The 19,539-nt window shown below is 40.5% G+C and overlaps 1 protein-coding gene across 1 annotated transcript in view; it reads left to right on the top strand.

Moving 5' to 3' along the window:
• The window catches only part of LOC142219302 (C-type lectin domain family 2 member A-like), a 121,851-nt gene extending 102,875 nt beyond the window's left edge, over positions 1–18,976 (top strand). Inside the window, exons 3-7 of the mRNA XM_075288256.1 lie at positions 13,184–13,258; positions 13,489–13,551; positions 15,877–16,058; positions 16,229–16,338; positions 18,288–18,976. Of these exons, the coding sequence (XP_075144357.1) occupies positions 13,184–13,258; positions 13,489–13,551; positions 15,877–16,058; positions 16,229–16,338; positions 18,288–18,402 (545 nt within the window). The 3' untranslated portion in view covers positions 18,403–18,976. The remainder of the gene's footprint in view (positions 1–13,183; positions 13,259–13,488; positions 13,552–15,876; positions 16,059–16,228; positions 16,339–18,287) is intronic.
• The last annotated feature ends 563 nt before the right edge of the window (positions 18,977–19,539 follow it).

The raw sequence follows: 19,539 nt of genomic DNA on the forward strand, positions 1-19,539 counted from the left end.
TACATTATTATATTAATCCCATAGTTCTGTACATTATTATATTAATCTCATGGTGCTCTGTACATTATTATATTAATCCCATAGTGCTCTGTACATTATTATATTAATCCTCTGCTGCTCTTTACATTATTATATTAATCCCATGGTGCTGTACATTATTATATTAATCCCATGGTGCTGTACATTATTATATTATTCCCATGGTGCTCTGTACATTATTATATTAATCCCATAGTGCTCTGTACATTATTATATTAATCCCATGGTGCTCTGTACATTATTATATTAATCCCATAGTGCTCTGTACATTATTATATTAATCCTCTGCTGCTCTTTACATTATTATATTAATCCCATGGTGCTGTACATTATTATAATAATCCCATGGTGCTGTACATTATTATTTTATTCCCATGGTGCTCTGTACATTATTATATTGATCCCATAGTGCTCTGTACATTATTATATTAATCCCATGGTGCTCTGTACATTATTATATTAATCCCATAGTGCTGTACATTATTATATTAATCCCATTGTACTGTACATTATTATATTAATCCCATGGTGTTGTACATTATGATATTAATATGGTGCTGTACATTATTATATTAATCCCATGGTGTTGTACATTATTATATTAATCCCATGGTGCTGTACATTTTTATATTAATCCCATGGTGCTGTACATTATTATATTAATTCCATGGTGCTCTGTACATTATTATATTAATCCCATGGTGCTGTACATTATTATATTAATCCCATGGTGCTGAACATTATTATATTAATTACATGGTTCTGTACATTATTATATTAATCCCATTGTGCTCTGTACATTATTATATTAATTCCATGGTGCTGTACATTATTATATTAATTCCATGGTGTTGTACATTATTATGTTAATTTCATGGTGTTGTACATTATTATATTAATCCCATGGTGCTGTACATTTTTATATTAATCCCATGGTGCTGTACATTATTATATTAATGCGGTGGTGCTGTACATTATTATATTAATCTCATGGTGCTGTACATTATTATATTAATCCCCTGGTGCTCTGTACATTATTATATGAATTCCATGGTGTTGTACATTATTATATTAATCTCATGGTGCTCTGTACATTATTATATTAATCCCATAATACTGTAAATTATTATATTAATCCCATGGTGCTGTACATTATTATATTAATCCCATGGTTCTCTGTACATTATTATATTAATCCCATGGTGCTGTACATTATTATATTAATCCCATGGTGCTCTGTACATTATTATATTAATCCCATGGTGCTGGACATTATTATATTAAATACATAGTGCTGTACATTATTTTATTAATTCCATGGTGTTGTACATTATGATGTTAATCTCATGCTGTTGTACATTATTATATTAATCCCATGGTGCTGTACATTATTATATTAATCCCATGGTGCTGTACATTATTATATTAATGCCGTGGTGCTGTACATTATTATATTAATTTCATGGTGCTGTACATTATTATATTAATCCCATGGCGCTGTACATTATTATATTAATTACATGGTTCTGTACATTATTATATTAATCCCATGGTGCTGTACATTATTATATTAATCCCATGGTGCTGTACATTATTATATTATTCCCATGGTGCTGTACATTATTATGTTTATTCCATGGTGCTCTGTACATTATTATATTAATCCCATGGTGGTGTACATTGTTATTTTAATGCCGTGGTGCTGTATGTTATTATATTAATCTCATGGTGCTGTACATTATTATATTATTCCCATAGTTCTGTACATTATAATATTAATCCCATGGTGCTGTACATTATTAGATTAATCCCATGGTGCGCTGTACATTATTATATTAAACCCATAGTTCTGTACATTATTATATTAATCCCATGGTGCTCTGTACATTATTATATTAATCCCATAGTGCTCTGTACATTATTATATTAATCCTCTGCTGCTCTTTACATTATTATATTAATCCCATGGTGCTGTACATTATTATATTAATCCCATGGTGCTCTGTACATTATTATATTAATCCCATAGTGCTGTACATTATTATATTAATCCCATTGTACTGTACATTATTATATTAATCCCATGGTGTTGTACATTATTATATTAATCCCATGGTGCTCTGTACATTATTATATTAATCCCATGGTGGTGTACATTATTATTTTAATGCCGTGGTGCTGTATGTTATTATATTAATCTCATGGTGCTGTACATTATTATATTATTCCCATAGTTCTGTACATTAGTATATTAATCCCATGGTGCTGTACATTATTATATTAATCCCATGGTGCGCTGTACATTATTATATTAATCCCATAGTTCTGTACATTATTATATTAATCCCATGGTGCTCTGTACATTATTATATTAATCCCATAGTGCTCTGTACATTATTATATTAATCCTCTGCTGCTCTTTACATTATTATATTAATCCCATGGTGCTGTACATTATTATATTATTCCCATGGTGCTCTGTACATTATTATATTAATCCCATAGTGCTCTGTACATTATTATATTAATCCCATGGTGCTCTGTACATTATTATATTAATCCCATAGTGCTCTGTACATTATTATATTAATCCTCTGCTGCTCTTTACATTATTATATTAATCCCATGGTGCTGTACATTATTATAATAATCCCATGGTGCTGTACATTATTATATTTTTCCCATGGTGCTCTGTACATTATTATATTGATCCCATAGTGCTTTTTACATTATTATATTAATCCCATGGTGCTCTGTACATTATTATATTAATCCCATAGTGCTGTACATTATTATATTAATCCCATTGTACTGTACATTATTATATTAATCCCATGGTGTTGTACATTATTATATTAATATGGTGCTGTACATTATTATATTAATCCCATGGTGCTGTACATTATTATATTAATCCCATGGTGCTGTACATTATTATATTAATCCCATGGTGCTGTACATTATTATATTAATTCCATGGTGCTCTGTACATTATTATATTAATCCCATGGTGCTGTACATTATTATATTAATACCATGGTGCTGAACATTATTATATTAATTACATGGTTCTGTACATTATTATATTAATCCCATTGTGCTCTGTACATTATTATATTAATTCCATGGTGCTGTACATTATTATATTAATTCCATGGTGTTGTACATTATTATGTTAATTTCATGGTGTTGTACATCTATATATTAATCCCATGGTGCTGTACATTTTTATATTAATCCCATGGTGCTGTACATTATTATATTAATGCGGTGGTGCTGTACATTATTATATTAATCTCATGGAGCTGTACATTATTATATTAATCCCCTGGTGCTCTGTACATTATTATATTAATTCCATGGTGTTGTACATTATTATATTAATCTCATGGTGCTGTACATTACTGTATTAATCCCATGATGCTGTACATTATTATATTAATCCCATAGTGCTCTGTACATTATTATATTAATCCCATGGTGCTGTACATTATTATATTAATCCCATGGTGCTCTGTACATTATTATATTAATCACATAGTGCTGTACATTATTATATTAATTCCATGGTGTTGTACATTATTATATTAATCCCATGGTGCCCTGTACATTATTATATTTATCCCATGGTGCTGTACATTATTATATTAATCCCATGGTGCTGAACATTATTATATTAATTACATGGTGCTGTACATTATTATATTAATCCCATGGTGCTGTACATTATTATATTAATGCCGTGGTGCTGTACATTATTATATTAATTACATGGTTCTTTACATTATTATATTAATCCCATGGTGCTCTGTAAATTATTATATTAATCCCATGGTGTTGTACATTATTATATTAATCCTATGGTGCTTTACATAATTATGTTTATTCCATGGTGCTCTGTACAATATTATATTAATCCCATGGTGGTGTACATTATTATTTTAATGCCGTGGTGCTGTACATTATTATATTAATCCCATAGTGCTGTACATTATTATATTAATCCCATGGTGCTCTGTACATTATTATATTAATCCCATGGTGCTGTACATTATTATATTAATCCCATGGTGCTGTACATTATTATATTAATCCCATGGTGCTGGACATTATTATATTAAATACATAGTGCTGTACATTATTATATTAATTCCATGGTGTTGTACATTATGATGTTAATCTCATGCTGTTGTACATTATTATATTAATCCCATGGTGCTGTACATTATTATATTAATCCCATGGTACTGTACATTATTATATTAATGCCGTGGTGCTGTACATTATTATGTTTATTCCATGGTGCTCTGTACATTATTATATTAATCCCATGGTGGTGTACATTATTATTTTAATGCCGTGGTGCTGTACGTTATATTAATCTCATGGTGCTGTACATTATTATATTAATGCGGTGGTGCTGTACATTATTATATTAATCTCATGGTGCTGTACATTATTATATTAATTCCATGGTGCTGTACATTATTATATTAATTACATAGTGCTGTACATTATTATATTAATCCCATGGTGCTGTACATTATTATATTAATCCCATAGTGCTCTGTACATTATTATAATAATCCCATGGTGCTCTGTACATTATTATATTAATCCCATAGTGCTGCACATTATTATATTAATCCCATTGTACTGTACATTATTATATTAATCCCATGGTGTTGTACATTATTATATTAATCCCATGGTGCTGTACATTATTATATTAATCCCATGGTGCTGTACATTATTATGTATATTCCATGGTGCTCTGTACATTATTATATTAATCCCATGGTGGTGTACATTATTATTTTAATACCGTGGTGCTGTACCTTATTATATTAATCTCATGGTGCTGTACATTATTATACTGTTCCCATAGTTCTGTACATTATTATATTAATCCCATGGTGCTGTACATTATTATATTAATCCCATGGTGCGCTGTACATTATTATATTAATCCCATAGTTCTGTATATTATTATATTAATCCCATGGTGCTGTAAATTATTGTATTATTCCCATAGTGCCGTACATTATTATATTAATCCCATGGTGCTCTGTACATTATTATATTAATCCCATAGTGCTCTGTACATTATTATATTAATCCTCTGCTGCTCTTTACATTATTATATTAATCCCATGGTGCTGTACATTATTATATTAATCCCATGGTGCTCTGTACATTATTATATTAATCCCATAGTGCTCTGTACATTATTATATTAATCCTCTGCTGCTCTTTACATTATTATATTAATCCCATGGTGCTGTACATTATTATATTAATCCCATGGTGCTGTACATTATTATATTTTTCCCATGGTGCTCTGTACATTATTATATTAATCCCATAGTGCTCTGTACATTAATATATTAATCCCATGGTGCTCTGTACATTATTATATTAATCCCATTGTGCTGTACATTATTATATTAATCCCATTGTACTGTACATTATTATATTAATCCCATGGTGTTGTACATTATTATATTAATTCCATGGTGCTGTACATTATTATATTAATTCCATGGTGCTGTACATTATTATATTAATTCCATGGTGCTCTGTACATTATTATATTAATCCCATGGTGCTGTACATTATTATATTAATCCCATGGTGCTGAACATTATTATATTAATTACATGGTTCTGTACATTATTATATTAATCCTATTGTTCCTCTGTACATTATTATATTAATTCCATGGTGCTGTACATTATTATATTAATTCCATGTTGCTGTACATTATTATGTTAATCTCATGGTGTTGTACATTTTTATATTAATCCCATGGTGCTGTACATTATTATATTAATGCGATGGTGCTGTACATTATTATATTAATTACATAGTGCTGTACATTATTATATTAATTACATAGTGCTGTACATTATTATATTAATCTCATGGTGCTGTACATTATTATATTAATTCCATGGTGCTGTACATTATTATATTAATTACATAGTGCTGTACATTATTATATTAATCCCATGGTGCTGTACATTATATTAATCCCATTGTACTGTACATTATTATATTAATCCCATGGTGCTGTACATTATTATATTAATGTGGTGATGCTGTACATTATTATATTAATCTCATGGTGCTGTACATTATTATATTAATCCCCTGGTGCTGTACATTATTATATTAATTCTATGGTGTTGTACATTATTATATTAATCTCATGGTGCTGTACATTACTATATTAATCCCATGATGCTGTACATTATTATATTAATCCCATGGTGCTGTACATTATTATATTAATCCCATGGTGCTCTGTACATTATTATATTAATCACATAGTGCTGTACATTATTATATTAATTCCATGGTGTTGTACATTATTATATTAATCCCATGGTGCTCTGTACATTATTATATTAATCACATAGTGCTGTACATTATTATATTAATTCCATGGTGCTGTACATTATATTAATCCCACGGTGCTGTACATTATTATATTAATCCCATGGTGCTGTACATTATTATATTAATCCCATGGTGCTGTACATTATTATATTAATGCCGTGGTGTTGTACATTATTATATTAATCTCATGGTGCTGTACATTATTATATTAATCCCATGGTGCTGTACATTATTATATTAATTACATGGTTCTTTACATTATTATATTAATCCCATGGTGCGCTGTAAATTATTATATTAATCCCATGGTGTTGTACATTATTATATTAATCCTATGGTGCTTTACATAATTATGTTTATTCCATGGTGCTCTGTACAATATTATATTAATCCCATGGTGCTGTACATTATTATATTAATGCCATGGTGCTGTACATTATTATATTAATCTCATGGTGCTGTACATTATTATATGAATCCCATAGTTCTGTACATTATTATATTATTCCCATGGTGCTGTACATTATTATATTAATCCCATGTTGCCGTACATTATTATATTAATTCCATGGTGCTCTGTACATTATTATATAAATCCCATAGTGCTGTACATTATTATATTAATCCCATAGTGCTCTGTACATTATTATATTAATTCCATGGTGCTCTGTACATTATTATATTAATCCCATAGTGCTCTGTACATTATTATATTAATCCCATAGTTCTGTACATTATTATATTAATCCCATGGTGCTGTACATTTTATATTAATCCCATGTTGCTGTACATTATTATATTAATTCCATGGTGCTCTGTACATTATTATCTTAATGCCGTGGTGCTGTACATTATTATATTAATCCCATTTTGCTGTACATTATTATATTAATCCCATGGTGCGCTGTACATTATTATATTAATCCCATGGTGCTGTACATTATTATATTAATCCCATAGTACTGTACATTATTATATTAATCCCATGGTGCTCTGTACATTATTATATTAATCCCATGGTGCTCTGTACATTATTATATTAATCCCATGGTGCTCTGTACATTATTATATTAATCCCATGGTGCTCTGTACATTATTATATTAATCCCATGGTGCTCTGTACATTTGGGGGTTACATACAATAGACAGAATATACAGGTAGATATAATACTAACAGTGACCGACTGGCACAGTGGGGTAGAGGGCCCTGCCCGCGAGGGCTTACAGTCTATGTGGGAAGGGGGTAGAGACAGAAGGAGAGGGGGAGACTGTACAGATGGCGGTGCGGTGATAGTGTTATTGGAGGGTGTAGGCCTTCCTGAATAGGGGAGTCTTCAGGGCCTTCTTGAATCCTGTGATTGTGGGGATCAGTCTTATGTGTCGTGGTAAGGAGTTCCAGAGTATGGGGGATGCACGGGAGAAATCTTGGAGACGGTTGTGTGAGGAGCGGATGAGAGCAGAGCGGAGTAGGAGGTCATTGGAGGGTCTGAGGTTACGTGTGGGCAGGTAGCGGGAGATTAGGTCAGAGATATACGGAGGGGACAGGTTGTGGATGAGGTCAGAGATATATGGAGGGGACAGGTGAGGATGAGGTCAGAGATATATGGAGGGGACAGGTGAGGTCAGAGATATATGGAGGGGACAGGTGAGGTCAGAGATATATGGAGGGGACAGGTGAGGATGAGGTCAGAGATATATGGAGGGGACAGGTGAGGTCAGAGATATATGGAGGGGACAGGTGAGGTCAGAGATATATGGAGGGGACAGGTTGTGGATGAGGTCAGAGATATATGGAGGGGACAGGTGTGGATTAGGTCAGAGATATATGGAGGGGACAGGTTGTGGATGAGGTCAGAGATATATGGAGGGGCCAGGTTGTGGATGAGGTCAGAGATATATGGAGGGGACAGGTGTGGATTAGGTCAGAGATATATGGAGGGGACAGGTTGTGGATGAGGTCAGAGATATATGGAGGGGACAGGTTGTGGATGAGGTCAGAGATATATGGAGGGGACAGGTTGTGGATGAGGTCAGAGATATATGGAGGGGCCAGGTTGTGGATGAGGTCAGAGATATATGGAGGGGCCAGGTTGTGGATGAGGTCAGAGATATATGGAGGGGCCAGGTTGTGGATGAGGTCAGAGATATATGGAGGGGCCAGGTTGTGGATGAGGTCAGAGATATATGGAGGGGACAGGTTGTGGATGAGGTCAGAGATATATGGAGGGGCCAGGTTGTGGATGAGGTCAGAGATATATGGAGGGGCCAGGTTGTGGATGAGGTCAGAGATATATGGAGGGGACAGGTGAGGTCAGAGATATATGGAGGGGCCAGGTTGTGGATGAGGTCAGAGATATATGGAGGGGACAGGTTGTGGATGAGGTCAGAGATATATGGAGGGGACAGGTTGTGGATGAGGTCAGAGATATATGGAGGGGACAGGTTGTGGATGAGGACGAGCATTTTAGCAATTTCTGGGGTGAGGAAGGAGTTGGATTCAATGGATGTTCTTGAGCTGGAGGCGGCAGGAGGTTTTGAGGGATTGAACGTGCGACTTGAAGGATAGGTTGGAGTCCAGGGTTATCCCAAGACATCGGACCCATGGGACAGGGGAAAGTGGGGTTACATTAACTTTGATACATGAGTCAGGTAGGGGGACGTACGGGGTAGGGCTAAGATGAACTCTGGTTTCTCCATGTTGAGTTTGAGGAAGCAAGAGGAGAGAAAGGAGGCTACAGTCGCTAAACAATCTGGAACTCTGGCCAACAGAGAGGTCATGTCTGGTCTGGAGAGATATATTTCAGTGTCATTGACATAGCAATGGTATTTAAAACCATGAGATTCTATGAAGGCAGTGGTAGGTTCTGACGGTCGATATATGACGGAGAGTAGGGTGAGTAGATACGGATACAGTGCACTTCAAAGGAGGGGAGGGTGACGGCAGGTAGCGGTTGGATTGGGTAGAAGGGGCAATTGTCTGACAGGAGGACGTCTATGCCTCCACCAGGTTTATTGTTGGGGTGGGGAGTGTACGAGAATAGCAGACCCTGATAGGAGAGGTGCAGCAGGGGAGGCTGTGTCTGAGGGGGTCAGCCATGTGTCTGTAATACCGAAAAATGTAAATTCATTAGAAATGAAAAGGCTGTGAATATAGTCAAGTTTATTGCGTGCGGGGGGGGGGGGGGATGGGGGGGAGCGTTCCATAGTGCACCGGAGAGGACAGGGGGAGGGGCAGGAACGGGTAAGATAGGTTTAAGATTTATGGAGTTCCATGCACTGACGCCGGGAGTGGAGAAAGAGCCAACAGTAGATATTTGCTGGGTTGGTCCAGGATTAGGAGATAACTTATATTTTTGTTACATTTTCCAGATTCTGAAAATAGAACAGCAGGACAGATGCACATGCAGAATATCTCAATTATTTACAATGTCATCAATTCTACATTGCAAAGGATGGAAGCAGCAAAACAGAATGTAAAACTGTTATCACAAAGGAGAAGGCATTGGGTGTAGGAGTACAAGACCCAAGACACATGTTTGGAAAAACAAGAAAGGAGACAAAAGATAAAGAGGGGGATAGAGAACTTGACGATCCCCCCTGGTGTAGGATTAATTCCCCACTATCTCTAATGGATTATGGCACATGTATCCCAGGAATCCAATCGGTTTTGGACAGTGGTGGTGCGGTGTTCATCCACACAGACTTTCATGGTTGCCTGAGTTCTTTACACAGCCTAAGAAATTCTGGGGAACAACCTGTGGCTAAGTGAACGAGACAAATGTCAACCATCAATGTGTGTGAAGTGAGTTACGTTTCAACACGGAACATCACAAAACAACTGGGTCTCGGTTTACCCTGTAAGTAATGTGGCAATTGGGAGTAGTTTAGCATCAATGGTAGCAGTTTTCCTGACTTGACAGAGGTGTTGGTGGCGCCGGGTGCCAATTAGCAGATCAGGTGATGCGATCCAAAATAAGTGGCTTTATTCAGCTTATAATGGGAACAAAAATAACAAACCGCATAGCCCACTCAGGGCAATACTTCACTTCTTGAACTTTGACTAATCTATTGGGGCAAGATACTTTTCTGAGGTCTTGTTTCACCAGTCTGGATCTTGGGACAGATATCTTGTCTTTCTCCAATTGGTCCATGATCCACATGTTCCTGAAGGTCACCAGCAGCACTCCCTCTCTGGAGTTGGTCTCCTTCTGGAATCCAGTCTTCTTGGGACAGAACTCCTGTCTGTCTCCAACTGATCCACAGTGCACCTGCTCCTGAAGGTCACTAGCAGCTCTCTCCTGCTGTGTGCACTCTCTCTCCTGCTGTGTGCACTCTCTCTCCTGCTGTGTGCGCTCCCCCTCCTGCTGTGTTTACTCTCTCTCCTGCTGTGTGCACTCTCTCTCCTGCTCTGTGCACTCTCTCTCCTGCTGTGTGCGCTCCCCCTCCTGCTGTGTTTACTCTCTCTCCTGCTGTGTGCACTCTCTCTCCTGCTGTGTTTACTCTCTTTCCTGCTGTGTGCACTCCCTCTCCTGCTGTGTGCACTCCCTCTCCTGCTGTATGCACTCTCTTTCCTGCTGTGTGCACTCTCTTTCCTGCTGTGTGCACTCTCTCTCCTGCTGTGTGCACTCCCTCTCCTGCTGTGTGCACTCTCTCTCCTGCTGTGTGCACTCTCTCTCCTGCTGTGTGCACTCTCTTTCCTGCTGTGTGCACTCTCTCTCCTGCTGTGTGCACTCCCTCTCCTGCTGTGTGCACTCCCTCTCCTGCTGTGTGCACTCTCTCTCCTGCTGTGTGCACTCTCTCTCCTGCTGTGTGCACTCTCTTTCCTGCTGTGTGCACTCCCTCTCCTGCTGTGTGCACTCCCTCTCCTGCTGTGTGCACTCCCTCTCCTGCTGTGTGCACTCTCTTTCCTGCTGTGTGCACTCTCTCTCCTGCTGTGTGCACTCTCTCTCCTGCTGTGTGCACTCTCTCTCCTGCTGTGTGCACTCTCTTTCCTGCTGTGTGCACTCTCTTTCCTGCTGTGTGCGCTCTCTCTCCTGCTGTGTGCGCTCCCCCTCCTGCTGTGTGCACTCCCTCTCCTGCTGTGTGCACTCTCTTTCCTGCTGTGTGCACTCTCTTTCCTGCTGTGTGCACTCTCTCTCCTGCTGTGTGCACTCTCTCTCCTGCTGTGTGCACTCTCTCTCCTGCTGTGTGCGCTCCCCCTCCTGCTGTGTGCACTCCCTCTCCTGCTGTGTGCACTCTCTCTCCTGCTGTGTGCACTCTCTCTCCTGCTGTGTGCACTCTCTTTCCTGCTGTGTGCACTCTCTCTCCTGCTGTGTGCACTCCCTCTCCTGCTGTGTGCACTCTCTCTCCTGCTGTGTGCACTCCCTCTCCTGCTGTGTGCACTCTCTTTCCTGCTGTGTGCACTCCCTCTCCTGCTGTGTGCACTCCCTCTCCTGCTGTGTGCACTCTCTTTCCTGCTGTGTGCACTCTCTTTCCTGCTGTGTGCACTCCCTCTCCTGCTGTGTGCACTCTCTCTCCTGCTGTGTGCACTCCCTCTCCTGCTGTGTGCACTCTCTCTCCTGCTGTGTGCACTCTCTTTCCTGCTGTGTGCACTCCCTCTCCTGCTGTGTGCACTCCCTCTCCTGCTGTGTGCACTCTCTTCCCTGCTGTGTGCACTCTCTCTCTCCTGCTGTGTGCACTCTCTTTCCTGCTGTGTGCACTCTCTTTCCTGCTGTGTGCCATTGTCAGCCATACAGCCAGTAACATTATCTCCTACAAGCCCCTATATACCTATTTGAAGCTGCACACTACTATACCTTTCGTCTTGGGGGCCACATGGCCCTCTTTATGGTTCTCCTTACTAGCAGCTGTTACTTTACCTGATTGTTTTCTACCTGATTCTATTGAGAGCTTGATCTTGCAAAACCAGTAAGTTTTCATTCCTGGCCCCTCCTGGTCTGACTGATGGCACAACCTCAGGTACAGTGGCTTAATAGTTATCTACCATAGTTATATTTGCAGTTTTAGACTTTTGTCCAATGCTGTATTTTTTTCTATAAATGTTCCTAATTTTTTTTTCTCTTTTTGTATTTTTTATGTGCTTTAGAAATGTAGAGAAAATGCATCTAGAAGCCTCATACATGTTGTCACGATTTACATTTTGGCGCGTTTTAAGACTTGCATTTTTTTTTTTCCAAAAAGTCCCACTCTTGTACATACTTGGGGGGGTTGCTCTTAACCTGTTACTGTAGCTTATGGCTTCTCCTGCTGCAAATCTTCACAAGGACATTGAAATGAATCACAAACAGGAGTAAGCAAACTGGTAACAATTTACAAAAATTTCAGTTCAGAGGAACTCAAAGTTTTTGGGTATCAGCTCCCACAAACCACTATACAGACCTCTGGATCTCCATTTATTATATGCCGAGGACCCCAGTGTATGGTAATAGCAGTTCTACTGTGGGGCTCAAAAATAAAATCTCTACCTCCACCTCTATCTGATTCCGGTTCCGCCAGTGTTTGGCTATTTCTGAGGCAGAATAAACCTGGTGGTCCTGAGATGGTCAGATATTGTTTTATAATGAAATATTTTACAATTGCAATTCAAAACAACGATAATGGCAGCATGGTGGCCTGGCAGCGCTGGAGTCCTAGGTTTGGATCTGACCAAAGACGAAATCTGCAATGAGATTGTATATAGATAATAAGCTATTCCCCATAAGACACAAGCAGATGTTCAGTCTCCTCATTCTCTTTCGTGCAGAGCGTTGGGTGATTGTTGTTTTGCTCCTGGTGATAGTCGGACTGATCGCAGCGCTCATCATCACCAATACTAAGGGTAAGTGTATCAATATGTTTCACTGAAGGTGATTGTCATGGGGGTGGTGCTTGTCTCCAGGAGATAGCCTGAGACCACCCACTTGACAGAGAGACTAATTTACATATTGGGTGCTGAAACCTCACATAACACCAGGACCTTTTCTGTTAGCGATGTGGTTGGGCCACAGTCCTGCCGACTCTGGATGAGAGATACATATATTAATAAAGATACAATATATTTCTCTGTAGGTTCCGCAACAAGTAATGAAAATAAGGAATGTGAAAAGAAATCTCCATCTGTCTCCACACCAGGTAATATATGGAATAGATAATATTGTGTCATTGCATTTTCATAGAGAGCCTAAAAATGACACAGTACAGCGTTACCCCCATGGAAAATGACATCACAGAACTGGATTTTAATCCTCTTTATTGGGAACGTCTCAGGGACTTCATTTTAGTTCGGTCCGTAGAATATTAATAACGTCCTGATAATGTTATTCATCCTCTTACTGCCGCAATTAGTTATGTCTTCATGACACAGCAATGTTTTAAGGAGATAAATGGTCGGAATTGGGGTCATTGTGGTATTCTGGTGACATCCCCTGCCGATGGCACAAGCTCAATCCTTCAGCCTGCACCGCCCTGCAGTGTAATGTACAGAATGGAAGGTGCCAGCATAGTCATTGTATGGCAAATGGAAAAATAATGTACTAATAATGTAATAATGTATTTTTATAATGTATTTCTGTGTTTGCCTCTAGTAAATGCACACACATTTTCCCTGTATTCTCTGTATAGAAGGATATGTGCACATTATGGCAGCTGAAATAAATAGGGGTTAATTGACGAAAAAGTCTTTTTTTAAATTATTATTATCATCATCATCATCATCATCATCATTATTATTATCATTACAGGTAGCACAGCCCCCCCCTATCACAGGTAATACAACCCCTCCCTATCACAGGTAGTACAGCCCCTCCCTATTATAATTATAGGTAGTACAGCCCCCTATCACAGGTAGTACAGCCCCTCCATATCACAGGTAGTACAGCCCCTCCCTATCACAGGTAGTACAGCCCCTCCCTATCACAGGTAGTACAGCCCCTCCCTATCACAGATAGTACAGCCCCTCCCTATCACAGGTAGTACAGCCCCTCCCTATCACAGGTAGTACAGCCCCTCCCTATCACACGTAGTACAGCCCCTCCCTATCACAGGTAGTACAGCCCCTCCCCATCACAGGTAGTACAGCCCCTCCCTATCACAGATAGTACAGCCCCTCCCTATCACAGGTAGTACAGCCCCTCCCTATCACAGGTAGTACAGCCCCTCCCTATCACAGGTAGCACAGCCCCTCCCCCCCCTATCACATGTAGTACAGCCCCTCCCTATCACAGATAGTACAGCCCCTCCCTATCACAGGTAGTACAGCCCCTCCCTATCACAGGTAGTACAGCCCCTCCCTATCACAGGTAGTACAGCCCCTCCCCATCACAGGTAGTACAGCCCCTCTCTATCACAGGTAGCACAGCCCCTCCCCATCACAGGTAGTACAGCCCCTCCCTATCACAGGTAGTACAGCCCCTCCCCATCACAGGTAGTACAGCCCCTCTCTATCACAGGTAGCACAGCCCCTCCCCATCACAGGTAGTACAGCCCCTCCCTATCATAGGTAGTACAGCCCCTCCCTATCACAGATAGTACAGCCCCTCCCTATCACAGGTAGTACAGCCCCTCCCTATCACAGGTAGTACAGCCCCTCCCCATCACAGGTAGCACAGCCCCTCCCCCCCCCTATCACAGGTAGTACAGCTCCCCCCTATCACAGGTAGTACAGCCCCTCCCTATCACAGATAGTACAGCCCCTCCCTATCACAGGTAGTACAGCCCCTCCCTATCACAGGTAGTACAGCCCCTCCCTATCACAGGTAGTACAGCCCCTCCGTATCACAGGTAGTACAGCCCCTCCCTATCACAGGTAGTACAGCCCTCCCTATCACAGGTAGTACAGCCCCTCCCTATCACAGGTAGTACAGCCTCTCCCTATCACAGGTAGTACAGCCCCTCCCTATCACAGGTAGTACAGCCCCTCCCTATCACAGGTAGTACAGCCCCTCCCTATCACAGGTAGTACAGCCCCTCCCTATCACAGGTAGTACAGCCCCTCCCTATCACAGGTAGTACAGCCCCTCCCTATCACAGGTAGTACAGCCTCTCCCTATCACAGGTAGTACAGCCCGTCCCTATCACAGGTAGTGCAGCCCCTCCCTATCACAGGTAGTACAGAGCTTCCCTATCACAGGTAGTACAGCCCCTCCCTATCACAGGTAGTACACCCCTCCCTATCACAGGTAGTACAGCCCCTCCCTATCACAGGTAGTACAGCCCCTCCCTATCACAGGTAGTACAGCCCCTCCCTATCACAGGTAGTACAGCCCCTCCCTATCACAGGTAGTACAGCCCCTCCCTATCACAGGTAGTACAGCCCCTCCCTATCACAGGTAGTACAGCCCCTCCCTATCACAGGTAGTACAGCCCCTCCCTATCACAGGTAGTACAGCCCCTCCCTATCACAGGTAGTACAGCCCCTCGCTAATACTAAATACATTTATTTATTTTTTATATAAAAAGATCTTACAGATGATGTAACTGGAAGCAAGAACCAGAACTCTGCTCCGTGTGATGATGACTGGATCTGGTACAGAGGGAAGTGTTACTACTTTTCTACAGAGCGTGCTACATGGGAGAACAGCCTGGAATACTGCAGAGAACAGAATGCAACATTGGCGCTTATAGATAACAAGGAGGAATATGTGAGTATCTAAGCAATGCTCTGTGAGCTAAACCCTAGACTCTTACTTCAAGCACTGTCTACACTATATACAATAGTCTCCTTATATACAGGGTTCCTGCCTCTGTGGGTTCTCATTCACTGATAGACAATATATATGTATACTAACCATGATCTCTTTGTTACTGGCAGGATTTTCTGTTCGGGCGTAAGGGACCAGACAATCACTGGATAGGACTAAGACGTACAGATGATAATACAGGATGGACCTGGAACAATGGAAGATTATACAATGAAAGCCTGTAAGTTATGGTGGGAGATCATGATATATATATATATATATATATATATATATATATATATATACACACTCACCGGCCACTTTATTAGGTACACCTGTCCAACTGCTCGTTAACACTTAATTTCTAATCAGCCAATCACATGGCGGCAACTCAGTGCATTTCGGCATGTAGACATGGTCAAGACAATCTCCTGCAGGTCAAACCGAGCATCAGTATGGGGAAGAAAGGTGATTTGAGTGCCTTTGAACGTGGCATGGTTGTTGGTGCCAGAAGGGCTGGTCTGAGTATTTCAGAAACTGCTGATCTACTGGGATTTTCACGCACAACCATCTCTAGGGTTTACAGAGAATGGTCCGAAAAAGAAAAAACATCCAGTGAGCGGCAGTTCTGTGGGCGGAAATGCGTTGTTGATGGAGGAGAATGGCCAGACTGGTTCGAGCTGATAGAAAGGCAACAGTGACTCAAATAGCCACCCGTTACACCAAAGGTAGCCAGAAGAGCATCTCTGAACGCCGCACAGTACGTCCAACTTTGAGGCTACAGATGGGCTACAGCAGCAGAAGACCACACCGGGGGCCACTCCTTTCAGCTAAGAACAGGAAACTGAGGCTACAATTTGCACAAGCTCATCGAAATTGGACAATTGAAGATTGGAAAAACGTTGCCTGGTCTGATGAGTCTCGATTTCTGCTGCGACGTTCGGATGGTAGGGTCAGAATTTGGCGTCAACAACATGAAAGCATGGATCCATCCTGCCTTGTATCGGTAACGGCTCAGGCTGGTGGTGGTGGTGTCATGGTGTGGGGAATATTTTCTTGGCACTCTTTGGGCCCCTTGGTACCAATTGAGCATCGTTGCAACGCCAAAGCCTACCTGAGTATTGTTGCTGACCATGTCCATCCCTTTATGACCACAATGTACCCAACATCTGATGGCTACTTTCAGCAGGATAATGCAATGCCATGTCATAAAGCTGGAATCATCTCAGACTGGTTTCTTGAACATGACAATGAGTTCACTGTACTCCAATGGCCTCCACAGTCACCAGATCTCAATCCAATAGAGGAGCATCTTTGGGATGTGGTGGAACGGGAGATTCGCATCATGGATGTGCAGCCGACAAATCTGCGACTGCAACTGTGTGATGCCATCATGTCAATATGGACCAAAATCTCTGAGGAATGCTTCCAGCACCTTGTTGTATCTATGCCACGAAGAATTGAGGCAGTTCTGAAGGCAAAAGGGGGTCCAACCCGTTACTAGCATGGTGTACCTAATAAAGTGGCCGGTGAGTGTATCTGTAGTCTCTAGTGAAATGAACATAGACTCCATAGAAACAGATGTATAAGGAAAAGTATTATACATCTGTTTCTATGGAATATATGCTCATTCCACTATAGACTACAGATACATCCTGTTCATTCCTGGTGTATCTAGCACAGGAAAAGAATTATACATCTGTGGAATGCTTCCAGCACCTTGTTGTATCTATGCCACAAAGAATTGAGGCAGTTCTGAAGGCAAAAGGGGGTCCAACCCGTTACTAGCATGGTGTACCTGATAAAGTGGCCAGTGAGTGTATATTGAAAGCCGATGGCTGGTCAGATAATGGAGGGGGTGTACATCTCGCCCAAACTACTGAGAGATGAGAAGTCCAGGAATGATTAGTTCTCAGCAGGCAACTTTTATCTGCTGAGCATTTTGCTAAATGCTGAGTATTGGGCTGGATTTTTAGGAATGGCAGGTAGGTTGGCAGTGGGACCTGTCATTTCACCCCCCTCCAGTCCACATTTTGTGGTTGTTCCTGCAGCAACTCACCTATGTATCCATTTTTGTTAAGTTATTGTTACACATGTAAAAGTTTGAAAAATGTAATAAAATTAGAATTTCAATAAGGATAGAAGAATACAGGCGAACAAAGACTGTAAACAATGTGTCTTCTTTTCCAGATTCACAATCAAAAGAAATTCACATGAAAGTATTGAATATGCTTTCCTGAATCATGTCGGTGTGAGCAGTAAGGAGGGAGGTTATAATTTCAAATGGATATGTAACAAGACATAACAATTTGGAAAGAAAAAGATCAATGCGCCTTTAAGACCGTGGATAAAAAAGTGAAAAACAGGAGCCAATGACACCAAAAGAAAGATGGAAAACATCAACAATCCATCCAACTATTAGGAAACTGACAAATACAAGACACAGTGAAGCAATCTATGGCCATCATCCATGATCCCCGCACCATCCTCACTTACCCCTGTACATAGTCATGTGATATGGAGATACATCTGAGAAAGCGTTTATGGTTATATGATGCCGGTTTACAGGATTAGGTGTCAGCAGAGACTGTTGTACTGAAGAGCTGGAGAAATCGTTGTGCAGCAATTGTGAGGACGTAAAGCAGCGCCCGGCCCTGGGAGACATCCCTTGTCCTCAGTCCCATTGTGTGAAGTGACTACGGTATTTCTCTCTAATAACTAGTTAAAGACTGAATGATAAACCTGAGTTTGTAGTGAATCCTCTAACTGCATGCTGTATAAGGTACAAGTGTTACTAAGTGAATATATATATAGCTTGTGAGAAGGTGCCAGGCAGAGTGTTGGAGTCCCACTATATCAGCCTGACCTATGTGTGGTCCCGGGCGGATCTTGAATAAGCTGCAGCCCAGGTGCGAGTCATAGGCTTGTTACTGGGCCATAAAAGGCTGCACTTTAGGGCAGATCCTGGGAGCGAGAGGAGGCGCCGGGGTCTGTCCTGGCTCTGAGAGCCTGGTGTTACGGTACAGTGTTGTTTTGGTTGATTTGTGTGGCTGGCAGTAAGCTGCAACTACAGTCAGTATTTTCTGTTTAGTCCATAATAAATTTTATTTATATAGCACCAACATATACCGTAGTGCTGTACAATTTGTAAGGTTCAAGTACAGACAAAGAAATGGTCACTTCACATAATGGACTGAGGGCCCTGCTCGTAAGAGCTTACAATCAGCGCTCAGACGAGCAGGATCTGGTTTGACGTTATTTTGCCTGAAGTTCGGGCTGTATTTTTTTTGGATCCTTGACGTAAAAGTTTATTTATGTTGCTGTTTTTCTTGCTGCAAGATTTGTGTCCCTGTCTCTGACTGGTTGGGTCCGCACCACTGCTGGTGTCCATTTATCAGTTTGTTTTTAGTGAATTCCTATTCTTCACTGGCAGGATTGCAGG

This window comes from Leptodactylus fuscus, chromosome 10, assembly GCF_031893055.1.
Source record: "Leptodactylus fuscus isolate aLepFus1 chromosome 10, aLepFus1.hap2, whole genome shotgun sequence".
Lineage (NCBI taxonomy): Eukaryota > Metazoa > Chordata > Amphibia > Anura > Leptodactylidae > Leptodactylus > Leptodactylus fuscus.